The following is a 17,513-nucleotide window of genomic DNA, read 5'->3' as shown; positions in this document are numbered from 1 at the left end:
TCTGGAAGTTTCTCATGGACTTTCCAGTCCCCACAGAGGACAAGATGTGATGCCTGGCTTGCCTCACCCCTTCCCCCAGCACCCAGGCTGGGTCCCACAAGGCTTACTGGAAGTAAGTGAAGAAGAAACCTGCTAACAGTGCTGCTGAAGTGTGAGATGCAAGTGATTCTTCTCTGTTTTCACTGGTTTTCACAGTCTCCTAGTAGGTCTCTGCTGCCTTCAAAGCCACTCCTTACTGGGGTTTCTCCCCTCTTGAGCAGCTGTCATTTCTTTCCGCTCTGGTTTCTGGCAGGCGCCACAGCACTGGCACCTCTTTCAAGAGGGAAAGTGGAAGTTCAGAGCCAGAAAGCTGCACTGAGCACCATGCTGTGAGCTGTGCCCTGGCTGATGGCAGCCAGACCCTTAGCTCAGCAAGCATGCACATCCCCACGGGCTGAGTGAGTGCCCTGGGGTCAGTCTGGTAATGGGGGTGTCTGGGTTTGCAGCTGCACCTGGGTGACCAGCTGAGACAGGGGCAGGAGGAAAAAGAGCATCAGCCTCTTAAATTATTAAGAGCAGCTTTGTGGAAGAGCAGCTTGCATATCTCACAGAGAGACCCAGGAACCACAACAGATGCCACCACCTCCCAGCACTGCACTGCACTTGCCTGCACTACAAGAGCCGTTATTTGCCTGCCCACACACTTGCCATGACAAGTGAACAAACACCCCGCATGCAAAACCCTTTATTCATCCCCATGGCCAGATTTGACTCCCACCTGTGGTCGGAAGGACATAGGGGTAGATCTCCCCTCTTGGAGAGAAGGAAAGTGCCTGGAGAAAGGAGGAAAACTGCCCACTTCCCAGGGGTTTCTTTAAATAGCAGAACACACGGCAGCCTCTGTTCTGAGCAAGCAGAAGCCCTCAGCCCTGGGTTTCCATGAGCAGCATCTCACAGGAACCACTCCAGCTCTGGCCTCCAGCATTTCCTCCAACAGTCGTGCTTTCCTAGTTGGGTCAGACCTGGGGAAGGGAAGCAGCAGGGCCACTCCACAGAGCCCTGGGTAGAGGTAGAAAACTGAGGCATGACGTAAATCACCTTTGGGATAGACCTGTTGATGTCACTGCTTTGTCCCAGCCCATCCTCCCTGCCTTGAGTGAAGAGGCAGCACATGGAGCCCATCAGGGACTTTCCTCATCCTGTGGTACCCACCCCACAGCCACGATAACACCATGGCCAGGACTGTCTGATATCAACTCCAGCAGCAGCGTCTCTGTTGTTTCAGTCCTGGTATGCTGGATTTTTCCCAACTGCAAACTGCAGTGGGAGCAAGGGACCGGGGCAGCATGTTCATGCCCACACCCTGGTGAGGAGGGACCCTGGTCCTCAGCAGGGCTGTGAGCACAGATGTCGAGTCCTCTCATCCTGACGTTTCTTGCCCCGCTCCGGCGTGACGGGTTTCTCCTCTGGGAAGATGATAGTGGCATATTCTGTCTGGTCAGCTGGCTGGGTCTTGGGGGGCACCTGGGTGCACTGATCCCTCTGAAACTCCAGCACACCATAGTCCACAGTGGATATGGACACCACAGGGGGCTTCTCTTCCTTCTGCAAGGAAATCCCATTGTGGTGATTCAACATCCAGAGGTACCTGCCATCACCAGCACAAGCCCCCTTTTTTACAGCAAGTGCCAGAATCAGGTTTGAGGCATCCCAGGAGGGTGAGAGAGATACAAAGCAGAAAGATGCACAGACCTGGGATAGCATGTGCCCAGAGGAACCAGATCTTGAGCCTTCAGTTCACTGCAAAGCCATGTGTGTCTCAGTTCTCTGCCTCTGCAGGCAGGCTGATGGAGACAGATCCCTCCTGGAGGTGCTTGGCAAAAGGGAGAAGAAGCCAGGCACCAAATGTAGCAAAATAAATTTTAGCTTAATATATTGGGGGGAAATATTCTCCCATTTTCTACAGCAATGCAATCCACTGTCAAAGATAGCCCTGCTTTGATAAAGGGTTGGACTAGAGAGTCCCATCCTCTCTGGGGCGTTTTTTTTGATTTTGTGATGGGACTGTTCTGCTGCAGGTGCAGAAAAGCAGTTGTAGCTGTGCAGAAAAGATCAAGCAGCAGCAGAGAAGACAGCAGAAGTAAGATGCTTGTGAAGGGCTGATAAAGGGATGCGCTCCACCCTGCTCACCCCAGTGATGCCACAGTGCTCCCCTGCAGCACGGCAGGGAGACAGAGGCAGAAAACTCACCGCTGGCATGTTTTCACTTGATGGTTTCTGCACATCTGCAAAGTAACACACTTGGTTAGAAGAGACTTGTTTACCACAACAGCATGAGCTGACCCAGCTCCCCTGCCTTAGAGAGCGCTGGACTCATTTCACCACACTCTTTCTCTACTCAGGATCTAACACCCTGAGCATTACAAGGACAAGTGAGACACCAGCCCACAGTCTAGAGTTTAATTTGAATTAATGGAATGCAGGGGAGCCCCCTGTGAGAGCCCCTGGGGTGCCTGCAGAGTGGCTGAGGTGATGCCCTGTGCTGCAGCAGGGTGATAATGAGATGCTCCAAAGGTGCCTGGGCAAGGGGCATGGGAGGGCTTCATGTGCAGCATTAAGGCACCACACCAAGGAGTGGTGTAGATCCACTGCATGTGGTCTAGGGGCTCTACAATGGGCAAGCAGGGCTCAAAGCCCCCATCTCCCCCAGGCATGGAGATATCTGTCCCATAGGGATATGTCACAGCAGAGTTTAGCATGTTGAACCAGCCTAGGCACCCCAAGCAGCTGCAGACATCTGGCTGATCCCTAGTCCCAGGCTGGGTTTGCATGGCCCCCAGGGGGATCGTACCTCCTCTCCTGTATGTGATGGTGAGGTAGCCAAAGATCAGCAGCAGAATCACCCCGGCCAGAAGCAGGATGCCCAGGAGCATGGCCTTGATGTGGTCTGAGGGGCTGCCTTCCTCTATCTCTGGCTCCTCAGTGGGATTCATCTCAGGGGCTGCTGCAACAGCCATTCAAAAACAGCAGGTCAAGAGTGGAAAATGGTCTCTATAGTTCTTGTGAAAGGCAGCAGAGGAACAAGGGGGCTGTCCTCAGAACAGGTTCAGTCCCAGACAGGCTGCCACAGCCCACCATCCCTCCAGGGGCCCCGATTTTGGGCTGACATGGGAGATGTTTTGGATGTGTCCCATTCCTTCCCATTGTAGGTGGTGAAGATGATCCCACACCTCTGAGAGTTGGGGTGCAGAGGGCCAGGGCTCCATTCTGCACCTGCAGGCAGTCCTGTGGCATGACTATGCTCAGCAGAGCCCTATGGAGGACACAGTTTCCCCAGGCCTCCCTGCCATGTCCACATCCTGGGGTCAGCACAGCATCAGCTCGCATTGGGAAGAGATGTTGTGGAAGACAGTGACTTTTGCAGAGTTTTTCTTTTTTATAAAAGGTCGGCTTGAGCCCCACAAAGCTCCTCTGCTGTCAAGCAAGGATATGGCAGAGACTGCTGCAAGATCTCAGTCTCACACACCATGGGACTATCAGACCCTCACAGAGCATGATCTTGCAATGTCAGTATCTACACCGACACTGGCTGTTCAAGGTGTCTGAGCCCTGGTCATCACCCCAAACACAATTCCTGTCCCCAGAGGAGCTGTTCAAGGATGAAGGCAGTTCCCTACACTGGTCTCAGCCTCCATCAATGGGTAAGAACTGCTTCTCCCCACAGCATTACTGGGGACACAGCCCCAGCAGGACGGAGACCTCCTGCATCAGGACCACATCCAGATGCAGTGTTCACAGGGAGGTTAGCCTGTGTTCTTGGACCTCAACCCTGAATGCAAAGGAGAGGAAAAGGGCAGGGCTGTGCTCTCCTGACCCATGTCAGATCCTCCACCAGCAGGGTACTGTCTGCCTTAAGCCCTGGAGCTACAATGTGTTACCCATCAGCTCAGCCCCAAGCCTGACCTGTGACCATCAGCCGGGACCGGTTGCTCTCCATCAAAAGGAATTTATTGGGTTCAAAGAAGGTGATCAGTCCACAGTAGTAGGAGCCTGAGTCATTTTGGTGGAGGTTCCGGATCTCAATCTTGAAGACAGGAGTGTGGTTGGTGAGCCGGTACTTCTCCGTCTCCATCCTGGGGTGGTTTGGGCTGATCTCAGCTATTTTTTGGGCTTGGCTGTGGTTGGTGTCCTTGTACCAGTTGAGGCTGTACTCTGAGCCAGAGTCACTCTCCATGGAGATATTGCAGGAGAAGGTGGCTATGCCACCTTCATGGAAAGTTAACACTGATGGGAAGATAGTCACTGTTTGGGAGAGAGGAAACAAGGAGCAGACATGGTTACAGCAGGCATAGATCTCAGAAACAGTCATACCCCCTGTGCAGGAGCCTGAGATGCAAGCCCAGTCCACTTCATTACTCTGGGTCACAGCGAGGTACATTAGTCCATGCCTCTTCCCTCCTGAGTGTGTGCCTGCTGGCTGGAGGGGGACCCTCAGAGTTAGTAACTGTACTATGAAGCGGTTTCAGCAGAGCAAGTTGTGCTCTGCGCTAACTAAAATTGGCACAGAACACCTGTACTGGGGAAAACAAACGTTGAGGGTTGTATTATTTTTAAATCTATGCTATATTTTGATGTCTGAGTCATCTTCCCTCCAGCTGATGCTGACTCTGAAAGTGAGCAGAGGGACTGAGTCCTGGGTCAGGGCAGTGCCCTCCGGTGCAGCCCATCTCATGCCTGGCTGCCAGCTGGGATGCTCTGGCTCTCCCCACTGCACCATGCTTGGACCTCAGAGCAGGCAGGGGCTGCCCATGGTACAGTATTTGCTATCTCCATCCTGAGACCATCTAACAGGTCAGAGCAACCTGGAGCTTACGCCATCCCTTTCCAGCTGCCTGTCCCCAGACTGTGTGCCCCCTACCCTGGGGGTCCCAGATGGGCTTGCCAGGCTGTTCCCAGCACAGAGGGCAGTCAGCTACAGCCACAGGCCTCTTGGCCTGCTGCTTCACCACATTTCCCTTCCCATTATGCCAGCAGGTTCAATGCCTCTGGGCAGCGGGGATGCTGTGAACATGGGCCAGGCACACAGAAGAACACAGTAGTTGTTGCACTAATTTCTGTTCAGAGCAATAAAAAGTGGGAAGAGGCATTTTTCACATGGGTTACCTGACCAAGGAATTCAAACCACCAAGGCTCTGAAAAGTCCCTGTTATTAAAAAATTTACCTTCCCTTTTCAGAAATCAACACCAATAGCAGCTCCAGAGCTTACAGGGAGAGCCAGAAAGTCCCTCCTGTCCCTCCAGCTCTGGCCTGAGGCTGTAGGACCATGATCTCAGTGTCATCAACCAGCAAATGGACCTGGACAATTCCGTGAATAGATACAAGATCAGATGGAAAACTGGGCTGAGAAATTAGGGAGGAGATCAAACAGGAGGAGGGAGGGAGAGAAGTGCCCCAGTTCCCATCAGCAGGATCAGCTGTGGCAGTGCCCACACTAAGAGATGGAATTTTTGAAGAGTTTTGAATTTGCAGTTTTTGAATTTTGCAGTGGTTTGTGTTTAATGGGAAATATTTGGCAGGTTCAGGGCTTTGCTTTCTGTCATTGCTGGTGCCAACAATGAATGAAGTGTTCAGAGGACATCTGAAAGCAGATGTTGGGTTTACATGTTTCCCTGCATCTTCCCAGCACCAGAGGTAACATCTGCTCCAAGGAACGCCCAGCCCTGCACCCACCATCAGGACAGAAAACACGAATCCACTAAAGGAAGAGTCAGGCTGGGAGGAAGGGGGAACACAGCTTCACCAGGGCTTCACTTGCTCTGCCGAGACTCACCTCTTCCCCTCAACCTCTCCTTCTTCCCCAAATTTCATCCAGAGCAAGGACCCTGGCTCCCTCAGTGTCAAGTCCAAAACAGGAGTTGAAGCCCAAGGGCACAGACTGAAGCCATGAGAGCCAGAGCAGAAAACACCAGACCTCACATGGCACCGGCAAACCCATCAAACCCTAACTACAGTCACTGTGCCACAACACAGCTCTGGTGTCAGCACTGTGGGCTGTGTGCCCTTCCCCATCTGTTAATCCCGTTTCTGCCTCAAGCATCCCCACGTCCTTTGTTTCAGCCACACGTACCCAAAAGCTTTGGGGTCTCTGCCTTCTTGATGCCAGATTCTTAGTTAGTTAGACTAGACTTTAGGCATTTTCCAAGAGCTACAAATGACACGCCATGCCAGCGAGCACGCCACACTCCAGTACCTACCCCGGCGGCAGCAGGCCAGTGTGGGCCCACAGCAGAGCAGGATGGCACAGAGGCCAGCCAGGGCCACCTCCATTCTGCCCCACGTCATCTTCGAGGCACTTGGAGCCGTGGCGAGGCGGTGGGTCCACTGCCCAGCAGATGCGATGTGCTGTGCTGTATGTGCTCTGCCGGCCCCGGCTCTCTCTGTGCCGCCTCCCCCGCAGCGGGAACTTGTTCTCTGTCGTACCCTGCAAGGGCTGGGTGGAAATGAAACGTGCCTGTCTCTCCCCCAGAGGGAAACCCAGGCTGCCTCCCGCCCCCAGCTTCCTCCACTCGGAGGCAAGGATCAGCTGAGCCATACATGGCCTCTTTCCCCTCCTTGCTTTCCCACGCAGGCAACCAGCCACCAAGCAGCAGGGACAGGCACCTCTGAGCCTGAACCCTTTTTGGGGAAATCTTTCAGAGGTGGAGCAGGCAGGGGCCACATGGGACAGGTCCTCAGTTCCAAGCCTGGCACATAAGTAAAAGCTGTCTTGGGTTCCCAGGCACCCATGGGTGTTCCCAACAGGTGCCCAAGGCAGTGGAGTACTGGGGGACATGTGGCACTGGGTAGACAGGGAGGGTCTGGGTAGCCATGGGGCACCTATTGGTAGGCTGCTCCCACTGGGATGGGATGGGAGAAGAGGGAGAAGAGGGAGAAGGAGAAGAAGGAGAAGAGAAGGAGAAGGAGAAGGAGAAGGAGAAGGAGAAGGAGAAGGAGAAGGAGAAGGAGAAGGAGAAGGAGAAGGAGAAGGAGAAGGAGGAGGAGAAGGAGAAGGAGAAGGAGAAGGAGAAGGAGAAGGAGAAGGAGAGAAGGAGAAGGAGAAGGAGAAGGAGAAGGAGAAGGAGAAGGAGAAGGAGAAGGAGAAGGAGGAGAAGGTTTGCCGCCTTCAGAGTGTTTTTTCATGATAGATTTGCAGAGAGCAAAGGCAGGTGCCCAGAGCCAGGATGCTGTTATTGGGGTGAAATTTGCAAAAGACTTCTGTAGTTTTTCAACCATCGATGTTCCCCACTCACCACACTGACTAATACTCGCATAGGAAATAACCAGCGGTGAAAGCAGCTCCTCCACTTCTCTCAAACACAGCCTCCGTGCCTCACAATTTTGGAAAGTGTCAGGGGAAAATTAATAATTGGGGTGAAGGATGTGATTCTAATGACGATTTCATTATTTTCCAGGCTTTCAGAAATGAGCAGGGCTAGGGCTTGCTCACCTCTCACTTTCAAACAAGGCCCTGGCAGGCAAGTGGGCTGGGGGAGCCACCCCTAACTTCATAGAATCATAGAATCGTTAAGATTGGAAAGATCTCTAAGATCATCAAGTCAAACCATTAACCTAACACTACTGTGATGGTCAAATTGGGATGGCCAAGGAGGGGGTTCTGAACTGGGGCAGACAGGGCTCACCCTGGGTGGGTGGCTAAGTCCAGCCTGTCCTGGGTCTTCTTTTCCAGTCTCCTCCCAGCACTGCAGCACCATTCCTTTCTCATGAGCTGCTGGCCCTGCTTGGGCTGCAGAGCAAGGCTGGGAACTGTGCCTACCTTGTCACCTCTCCATGCCACCTGGCCAGAGGCCACCACGCTGCCTGGATGGGTGGCAAAGGGAGTGCTCTCCACCATGTGCAAAGGTGTAGGTGGGTTTTGAGGTGGACATCACCTCTTCTTTCACAATTTTCTGCATTCCCACTCAAAAAACCCTAACTAAACTAAACTAAAATGAACTTCAGGAAATATGGAAGCTCATAGCAAGGAGGTTTTTCTGCCTTGAGGTTTTATGACCCCAAATGCTGACACGAGGCATCTGGGCCAGGTTGGGAAAGGCTTGTTTGGCACTTGCCACATGTTTTGATTTCTAAACACAGATGATGTGATGGGTATCACTGCCAAGATCACGACTTTTTGAGGCAGGGATCAGCAGGAAAAACTGGCTCATCCTCCCTGCCCCATGCAGCAGCATCAGAGGGCTCTGATTAAAATCATAGCATGAATTGCTCAGACTTTCCAATGCACGCTTGAAATGGGTGTAAGCCGGTACCCGAGGCGGGGAGGCTGCCACGTCCACGAGAAACCAACAATGGCTAGATGCCCTTTTTTCTGAGAAAAAAAAACTAGAAGCGATGAAAAGAATAAAAGAAAAGATCAATCTCGCTGTTAGGAAGCCGCTGCGGAGGAAAGCGAGGTGAGCAGCGGTGCCGTGCCCCAGCCCAGCATGTGCCTCAGGTGTCAGCATCACAGAGGAGCCCAGCCCCAGTCCCACAGCAGCCACCAGGCTTCAGAAAAGCTTTGCACCCTGCCAGCACCCTGCCAGACCATCATAGCTCCTGCTGGCTCTTTCACCAGGTTCTCCAGCACCAAGAAAAACAGCCTGGTTCAAACCATGCTGCTGCACCCCGTCATGCTGGTAAATCCCCTCCAGCCCCATGGGGTGGATGGTACCCCTTGGGGGGGTTGCTGAGGGGTCGCTTTATGTGAGCTTGAATATAGTAAATTCCATGGGACAGTCCTTTGCTATTTGGCCACCAAAAGAGGAAAAGAATGTCTAAAAAGGAAGGAGAAAGAGGAATAAGTGAGAAAACAGTTTGTTCTTTAAAACTAAGAGAGAGTAACTTCAGCAAGCACATCACACCACTTCATAGGAGCACAAATGTCTTTTTTTTCCCCAACAAGAAGGTGGTCCCCTGAGTCTGTGAGAGTCCCACCAACGCAGCTGGGACGCAGAGGAGGTTCTAGTCTCCTGCAGCCATCACTGTCAGGGCACACAGCTATCACCAGAGTTAAAGGGTAGAGGGTCAGACCCAATATGGCTTACAAGTATCTGGGGTATTTAAGGAGCACTGAAAATTTGGAAGATGAAAAAGAGCCGTGATCAAACACCACAGATGAGCTGACTGGAGTCCAGAGTTAAATGACTTTGAAGTCCAGGGAAAGTAAAGCTTCCCAAATGAAATGAGGAACACAAGTTAACCCAAAAAGATGCTCAGGAAGAGAAACCCACAGGTTCCAAAGATCCTTCCCCCAACAGTTTAACTGAATTCACATCTGTGGGTCTGACCCAGGCGGGAGGTGAATGGCTTGGGCAAGAAGAGGAAACAGTTAATAGTGTTTGCAGATAAACACGGAAGAGTGTTGAGGTCTTTCAGACATTTCTTGGAAATTAGGAAGGTCTCTGCAAATTATTTGCATGAGGAACAGCACCTGACCCTGTGGGGACATGCAGCAGCCCGTGGGTGTGAGTAAGCAGCGGCAGTGAGTAAGCAGAGGGATGGAACAGAGGCACGAAAATGTTCCTTTAGCAAGCGGAAACCTGCAGGGCCTGGGCAGAGCAATGGTAACTGTGATGGGAAGGTGCCACAAGGGTATGGCATGGGGCCACCATCACCTTCAGCATGGCAGTGAGGTGCTGACCCTACTGTGGGCAGAGGCCGGTGGTACTAAGGACTCTGATGGTCCATCTCTAGCAAGTGGTGCTGCTAAAGTCTGTAGAAATCAGGAGCTGCTGCTGCTGCTCGGGATCCCATCAACCCATCTGTGCTCAGACCAGTTTGGGGCAGGACCTGGCACCAGTTGGGATATGCCCGTGCATCCCAAGCAAAACTGCAGCAGCTGTACCCTCTGCCTCCCAGTGCACCTCTTGTACCCAAGGGGCACCTCCAGTCATTCCCAGCCCTGTCACAAGTGATGGTCCCCTCCAGCACCTCAATCCTGGCAGCAGCACACTCTGCACCGGCACTGGCTGTGCCTTCACACTGTTTCCATTCGGAGCTGGGTGAAGCGCACAGGGACCTTTCTCAGCCGCGTCACTCACTGTACGCAGGAAGGATCGTGGAGATCGCTGCATCGAGATAAACTGTGGGGTAAGCAGAATGTCAGCTCAGGAGGGGCTGCGTCACATGCGGCCTTCCTTGGGACAGACAGCAGCTGCAGCCAAGGAAAAGAGCACAGGGCTATGATAGGGGAAGGATATCGGGGAGCAAGAATTTTAGGCCTTTCTGGAGGATTTAAGAAGTTCCTGGAGGAAAGGAGCAAGGCTGGGACCTTCTCCCTGATGGTTGGGATGCATGGCCCAGAGGCAGGAAGAGAGTACAAGGCCTGGCAGCAACACACAGGCAAAAATCAGGGGAACAGGCTTTGCAAAGGCAAGGAGTCCAGGCTATGTTCTCCTCCACCTGCACCCACTGTCCCTCAGCATCCAGGCCCTCCCAGCAAGGCTCCTGGGGCTGGGACACCATCACAGCCCCCATCCAGCTGAGGCCAGGATCCGGCAGGCATGTTTCTGGGCACAGGGACCCCTCTGCCCTGCTGGCACCCACAGCTGCTCCAGCCCACTGAGTCCTGGGTGAGGGTGCACACAGGGGCTGCAGCTGCTGATTTGGGACAGGATGGGGGCATCAGGGAAGCACCCAGAGAGGCCAGGCCATCTTACCTCATTCTCTCTCTATCAGACCTTCCGCCTCACTCCAGGCAGCAGCCTCATCAAACACTTCATTTACAGAATCACAGACTCATTTAGGTTGGAAAAGACCTCTGAGATCATCAAGTCCAACCTATGACCAAACACCACCATGACAACTAGATCACAGCACTAAGTGCCACGACCAGTCTTTCCTTAAACACTTCCAGAGACAGTGACTTCATCACCTCTCTGGGCAGCCCATTCCAAACTTTAATCACCCTTTCTGTGAAGAAATTCCTCCTAATGTCCAACCTAAACCTCCCCTGGCACAGCTTAAGACTATGTCCTCTCATCCTGTCACTACTTGCCTGAGAGAAGAGCTTGACCCCCATCTGTCTACAACCTCCTCTCAGGGAGCTGTAGAGAGCAATAAGGTCACCTCTGAGCCTCCTTTTCTCCAGGCAGAACACCCCCACTGCCCTCAGCTGCTGCTCAGTGTGGGACCTCAGTGTCTTCCACAACAGAATTTTACCATTAATACAACTATTAAAATAGTTTACAATCATCACAGCAGTTATTTACCATTTATTTACCAATTACATTATCGGGCAAGTTTTTTAATCGCAAAAATTAGTAAAAATAATTATTGGGGTTTTCGGTTTGTGGGGGGTTTTGTGTTTTTTTTTTTTTTTTTTTGGGGGGGGGTTGTTGTTGTTTGGTTTTGTTTTGGTTTTGTTGCCTTTTTTTTTTCTTTTTTTTTAACAAGGGTAGGAAATACTCCCGGTCGGTGACTCCGCATCCCCGCCGCGCTCCCCCCGGCGGTGACGCGGCGCTGACGCGGCAGGGCGGGCGGTGGGAGCGGCGGAAGGGGCAGGGGTTGTCCCGGTAACCCAACGCCGGGAAGGCTGCGGGGGCGCGCCATTGGGCGAGCTGGGCCCGGACGATGGGGACGGCAACACCTACAGCCTTCGCCCGGCCTCTCAGCACACGGTGAGCCAAGGGGGGGGGTTAGTAAGGAGAGGGGTGGTGGGGGCCTTGGGCTGGGGGGGTTGGCCCCGGGGATGTGGGAGCTGCGGTGGGACTGTCCGGGAGGGGCTCCCTGGGCAGGAGGGGCTGTGGGGGTGTGTTGGGAATGGGGGAGCCCCGAGGGTTTGGGAGATGGGGGGCACTGGGCTCCCTGACCAACTTTGACATGCGCTCGGGTGGAGGATGCTGCTGGAGGGGCAACTTCCAAGAAGGCTGTTTTCGCACCTTTTCATGGGTGTTTGGCTTTTGGCAGGGCTGGTTAAGTATCTCCGTCTTAGCAGGGTTTTTTTCCCCCGTGGTTTTTGATTTGTCATTTTTTCTTAAGTATGTGAAAGCTGCATTTTCCCAGGTGGGGTTGTGTACGTTTCTACATGTTGTGTGAACTTTTGGGGCTTTCTGTTGCTGCTTTTTTTTCCTTGATAGATTCAAATCGTCCTCAGTAAAAGAATGCATCCATGCGATACTGAAGGAGAAGCTGGCCAATGTACAGTACAACCCAGAGGAAATGCCTGAGCTTACAAAGTCCTTATCAGAGACAATAAAAGACAGACTGAAAGGTAAGGAGGTCTGCTGGGGAAGTAATTTCTCTTCTTACCGTGTCATCTCCCTTTTGACAAAATCTCTTTCCTCTTTTATTCTTGAAACCTATTCCTTCCCTGTTGACTGACTCGAGTCTACTGTTATGAAACAATCTGTCCTATATATACATTCCTCGCCTGCGGAACTGAAGATCTAATTCAAGCAGACAGGATCTGTTTTTGTGTAGCTTGGCTAGTGTGGGATATCAGGAGGGGCTGCAGAGGTGAAGAAGCGGCACTGGAGAGAAGAAAGAAGTGATGCTTCATTGCTTCTTGCTTCCATAAAAAGAACCATTCCTGCCTTTTTTCTGCTGCGAGTTAGGTCAGAGTTGTGTCAGAGTGGAATAGCAGGGAGATCAGAATAAGGCTCAGAGGGCACAGGGAAGGGGGAGAGAGGAGCAGTCAGACAAGGAGGGGTATGACTACAGCCTTACAGCACTGGAAGAAGGTTGTGGTGATGCTGCACAGAATACTCTCCAATATTTTTGAGTTCAAGAAGGAAACTGCAAGCTCCAGCAGGTGTTTCCTGAGTTCTGTACTGGGACAAGTACATGGATGTGTGTGCTGGCACAGCCACTTTTTTTTTGCTTTCCTCCTGGGGCAGGCTGGTGCTCCATCTGCTGGTCTGGCCTGACACAGTGGCGTGGCCGGACTGTCACCCTCGGCAGTGCCACGGATTGATGCTTCTCCCAGATTTGCACATCTGCTTTAAAGCCAGCAGCAGCTGTAGGCCCAGCACGTGTTGATGCCGAGCTCATATGCACAGGGCTTGGCTGTAGTAATGTGTAAACACAGTTGCAGCAGCCTGAAGCAAGGCCGGCCCCGTGTGGCCGCTGTATCAGCTGGTATCTCTGATAAGCATTGACGTGGTGGATGTTATAACAGACCCAGCCTGTTGTGTTCAATCCTCCAGTGGAAACAATGCGCCGGAGTCTTCCTGGGACACTGCTTTGTTGAAGACAGGCATTAGGATCCGTATTTGATTTTAAACATGCTTGTTCTGATTTGGCTTCTGGAACATTGCCATGGCCTGATTGGATCTGGTCTGTGCCCCGGAGGTGTTTCTTTACTATTGTAAAACTATTGCATATCTCTGCAGACACATAACACAGACCCACATATGCTTTTATGGGCCCTTTTATCCCACTCAGAAGCAAAGGAAACACCTGTATGGCAGAATAATCTCTACAATACCTTTGCATCAGAACAGTTTTAAAATAAGGCAATTTTTTTCAATTTGCATTTTTTTCCACAGCAGCCTTATTTACGTTCTTTCCATGTGGTCAGCTCTTGAAAGTTGTCAAAGCAGAATATAGTGTGGCTGCTCAGGGGTGTCTTCTGCCTTAGATGCATCTTTTGATAGAGGCCAACTACTCTGTTCACCCTTTAGCTCCAGTAAAACCATGGTACTCCATGCTAGGAAAATGAAGCCACAAGGCAGTCTGTCCACTTGGCTACTTGCATGGGCTTGCAGAGGACACTTGCTTTGTAGCCAGAAACCTTTAGCATTTAGGGTCCTGTTTTGGGCTCATATTTTAAACAAATTGTTGCTCTCACTATTATTTTTTTCTCTCCAGAGGAGGGATATGACAGGTACAAAATGGTGGTGCAGGTTGTGATTGGAGAACAGAGAGGAGAAGGAGTGAAGTAAGTTTTCTAATTGTCTTTCTATCATGTTTGTTGGGTTTGGGTGTGGTTTTTTCCTTTGGAAGCTGCTTCCAGCTTTGCTAGGTACAAAGATCTCTCTGCAGATGATAAAGTGTAAAGCACTTTCTTTTCTCTTTAAGTGGCACTTGAGGGCTTAGGTTGTGGCTGATTGAATTAGCCAGTGATAATGGGCTCTGTGGTGGTTCTTAGCAACCCGAAATGCTGAGAAGCATTGGTGAGGAGTGTTGCAGAAGCATTTTATTTTGTATTCATGATGAACTAGGGCACAGACTCTATCCGTTCCCAAGGCCCTGCTGGAGCAAAAGAGCCATGGTAACTCACTTCTGTCTAAAGCCAGATTTCCATAAGCACTTCATTTACATTTAATCATCCCAGGTAGGCATTTTTCAGAAGTTTAAATATCAATAATCCCCCTGCACTACTGTCCTGGGAACCGAGCCAAATTCCCATGTGGGTGCTGAGCACTTGCAGTCAGCTCCAGATGCCTGCAGTCAGACAAAAGAATTCCTCTTGGCTGCAGTAGTGGGCTGTAGCTTTCCATTATTACTACTGGGTAGGGAGAAGACAAAAGAGAACAGCCCACAAGGTTTATGTGCTTTATCTGCTGGGCTTATCTTTATTATTGTTCCTGGTACTCCAGCAGAAGATAAGTGCAGCAGAGCTGCTTTAGTGCTTTGGGGGTCAGAGAGAAATATTTGTACCTGCTGCTCAGGCTTTTGTCAGGAATGTCCAGCTGCAGGCAGACTGCTCCAGAAGCACCGTACCAGGGTGAACAGTTCAGTGAGGTGGAAATGTGAAACCCAACAACACAGGCTGACAGAGCAGCCTGTGGGGAAATTCTCTGGTTTGCAACAGACAGGAGGCAATATTGATGAATGGTCACCAACATCCTTAATGCAAAATACTGGGTAACCAGGGTGTTCCAGAGGCAGAGTGGAATACTGTACAGCAAAAAACAAAAAATCAGGATAATCTTGAGGGCTAAGGTAATAGAAGAGATTAAATTCAGCAATCTTAGAACAGTAAGTCATACATGTAGGGACTGGGAACAACATGGTGTGCCACAAAGAGGAATCCCATCAGCTGAGACTGACTGGGGCAGGCAGGGACTGGGACATTTGCAGCAAAGAAGGGGGAATGTCAGTGACATCAGACAAGACAGCAGCGAGGTCTCATCTGTAATACCCTGTTATGGTCCGGTTACTTGTCCTCAGGGTAAGGCTTGGACTGAAGCAGGTGTAGAAGTCCAGCAGGATGTTCAGGGAACAGAAGGTATAGATACAAAAAGACTAGAAGAGCTTAGCTCGTGGTCTAGTAACACGGCGTCTGCCAAGGAATACGATCGCTTCCTATAAATAAGTTGGGAGTATGTACCATGAGGGTGCAGAAGGTGAAGGACAAGGACAAATAAGCTAAATCAGTCACCAATACACATAGGTCAGAAGTCAAAGATTCTTACACACCATACCAATGAGGTTCAAGCCCTGCTGCACAGTGGAGGTAGCAGGGTTGATACGTGATGAGCTTGAAGATGGAGCTTGAGCCACATACAGAGGGGATCAAAGCATATGGTATTCAGCAGTGGAGATTTAGGCTTGGGATTCAGGAGAACGCTTCCCAATTCCTTTATCTTTAAAGAAAGCTCAGTTTGGTTTTCGAGGAAAGTATCTGTGATCACTTAGGTCCTCACACATGAACTCTGGGTAACGTCTCTGCTCTGGCTCCTTTGTTTAGCATGGCCGCGCGATGTTTCTGGGACGCCGACACTGACAGCTGTGCTCACGACGTGTTCATGAATGTAAGTACCAGCTGGATTCCCATGGGAAGTGTAGGGCTACTTGCTTTTGTATGAGAGCCAGAGAGACCTTAAATATGGAGCAGAAAAAAACGCAACCAGTAGAAGGAATGAACCGAGACTATTGAAACAGTATGATTTATGTCCTCATTCACATAACATACTTAGATATAATATCTGACATAGTGAAACTTCTCTCCTGAGTAGGTCACACAGTACGGTACAGAAGTCATTATAGTCATGCCATTTTACAGGTGGGGAGAGGAAGCACAAGACACAAAGTCTTCTCTGTGCTTTTCTAAACTGCAGTCATGGAGCATGGCTGAAATCCAGGACTGAGTAGAAGTCGAGGTTTTACTTCATTATTTTTTTATTTTTAACTGGCACCTAGACACCTGTGGGAGTGTGGATGGAGGAAAGTGAGGCACTTCTGGCATTCAGATGCACTGACCTGGGTTACACCAAAAGTGAGGTGAACAAAAGACAGAAAGTTGCTATATATTACAAAGCAAGGTTATGCTCTGGTCTAAACGTTCCCTGAGGTTTTCCCATTCCACTGGGCTAGCAAAGAGCCTTGACTAACATGGACCCTTTCTCTGTTTTCCCCAGGACAGCTTGTTTTGTGTGGTAGCTGCATTTGGCTGCTTCTACTATTGAAGGTGGCAAACATTGCACAGAGGGACAGAGTTGGAGGAGGAAGCTTTGCTTTGGGGTATTTTTTGTTAAAGTGCACTAAAGCATCATGTTCTTCCTGTAGTACCTAAGAAAATAACAGCTATACAAAGCACGTCCTACACCTGGTCTACACACTACAACATTCCTTCTTCCTTGTGGATATCAATAGAGCTTTAAGCACAATATTATTATGTCCTTTATTTAAATGGCCCTTTGTTTTTTATGTAGTATGTTGGTTTTGTCCTAAAAGTGTATTGTTTCTAAGACAAACTAAACTTGTGTCTTGAAAGGGTTCTGTTACTTCCATTTTTATGAAATTAATTAAATATTTATAAGAAAAGAAACATAATAAATCTATGTATTTAATATTTCTTCTCCTGTGATATTTTCTTCCACTCTACAAAGTGCACTCGTCTGGATGGCTTGTCTGCACTACTCAGATGAGCATTTTCTGATGATTCTTTGTAAACTAACCCATAAAGCTGACCTCTTATTCTGGTTATCCAGATTTGTTTCTGTGACTCCTATAACAATTGGGCTACGAGTCCCAACTGTGTCACATGAGGTGGTATTAATTGATAGGAAGACAAGGTATTTAGGACATTAGGTCAGGCCAGCAGCCCGCACACCCCAAGACTGCCAAAGCTTTGCTGCTGCCTGTGGCTGTCACCCAGAGGCACCTGCCCAGAGGTGTGACAGCACTGCTCAGTTTGTGTGCAACCCAGGAGTGTGAGTTCTGGGGACCAGCGAAACCCTCCCCACAGCAACATTTTCCAGGAGATGGTATATATGACCTCAGGCTCATTTGGATGCTTTTATCAAGTCATGGCTATTAAATCACGATTTTTCACCTTGCGCTTGCTCTGTTTTGGAGGGTTTTAATGGCTGCTTCACAAAGGTGCTGTACAAAGCAGGTAAGAAGGTTTGCATCCGTGATCATTCAGCCTCACCACCACTGGCTCTGGCATGGGACAGGGATGCTGTATTTTCCCTGGAGAAAGAGCGAGCTCTCAGGCACATGACGTGATTCTTGGAGCTGCCCTGTGCACGGCCAGGAGACGGACTTGGCTGATCCTTGTGGCCCCCTTCCAACTCAGGATATTCTGTGACTCGGAGGGCCGTCGCGA

The 17,513-nt window shown here is 50.5% G+C and overlaps 2 protein-coding genes across 3 annotated transcripts; one reads left to right on the top strand and one right to left on the bottom strand.

Moving 5' to 3' along the window:
• Window positions 1–745: 745 nt before the first annotated feature.
• Window positions 746–6,466, bottom strand: PDCD1 (programmed cell death 1). Of its 2 annotated transcripts, none has more exons than XM_018074870.2 (5): window positions 6,235–6,466; window positions 3,943–4,281; window positions 2,831–2,983; window positions 2,230–2,264; window positions 746–1,584 (listed from the first exon to the last, which is right to left on the bottom strand). In XM_018074870.2, exons 1-5 carry the CDS (start codon window positions 6,320–6,322, stop codon window positions 1,366–1,368), a joined length of 834 nt encoding a protein of 277 aa, XP_017930359.1. In that variant the 5' UTR covers window positions 6,323–6,466; the 3' UTR covers window positions 746–1,365. The 2 variants fall into 2 exon arrangements, with proteins under 2 accessions (XP_017930359.1, XP_017930360.1); XM_018074871.2 differs by having other exon boundaries at window positions 2,831–2,980.
• Window positions 6,467–8,368: 1,902 nt separating this feature from the next.
• Window positions 8,369–16,728, top strand: LOC103758324 (tctex1 domain-containing protein 2). The gene is made up of 6 exons (XM_029960737.1): window positions 8,369–8,430; window positions 8,592–8,652; window positions 12,056–12,227; window positions 13,826–13,895; window positions 15,651–15,714; window positions 16,321–16,728. Exons 1-6 carry the CDS (start codon window positions 8,369–8,371, stop codon window positions 16,366–16,368), a joined length of 477 nt encoding a protein of 158 aa, XP_029816597.1. The 3' UTR covers window positions 16,369–16,728.
• Window positions 16,729–17,513: the final 785 nt, after the last annotated feature.

The sequence above is a fragment of the Manacus vitellinus genome, unplaced genomic scaffold, assembly GCF_001715985.3.
Source record: "Manacus vitellinus isolate BGI_N305 unplaced genomic scaffold, ASM171598v3 scaffold_29_pilon, whole genome shotgun sequence".
Lineage (NCBI taxonomy): Eukaryota > Metazoa > Chordata > Aves > Passeriformes > Pipridae > Manacus > Manacus vitellinus.
This window is presented reverse-complemented; position numbering and strand designations above follow the sequence as displayed.

Excerpts from the sequence above, each read along its gene's own strand:
- LOC103758324 (XM_029960737.1), top strand. The coding sequence starts at position 8,369 with ATGAAAAGAATAAAAGAAAAGATCAATCTCGCTGTTAGGAAGCCGCTG. Across the intron at positions 8,653-12,055 it reads TGCTGCACCCCGTCATGCTG|TTTGGGGCTTTCTGTTGCTG; the intron begins GTAAATCCCCTC and ends GTTGTGTGAACT. Across the intron at positions 12,228-13,825 it reads AATAAAAGACAGACTGAAAG|AGGAGGGATATGACAGGTAC; the intron begins GTAAGGAGGTCT and ends TTTTCTCTCCAG.
- PDCD1 (XM_018074870.2), bottom strand. The coding sequence starts at position 6,322 with ATGACGTGGGGCAGAATGGAGGTGGCCCTGGCTGGCCTCTGTGCCATC. Across the intron at positions 2,984-3,942 it reads GTCCCGGCTGATGGTCACAG|CAGCCCCTGAGATGAATCCC; the intron begins GTCAGGCTTGGG and ends TGGCTGTTGCAG. Across the intron at positions 2,265-2,830 it reads CATCACATACAGGAGAGGAG|ATGTGCAGAAACCATCAAGT; the intron begins GTACGATCCCCC and ends GTTACTTTGCAG.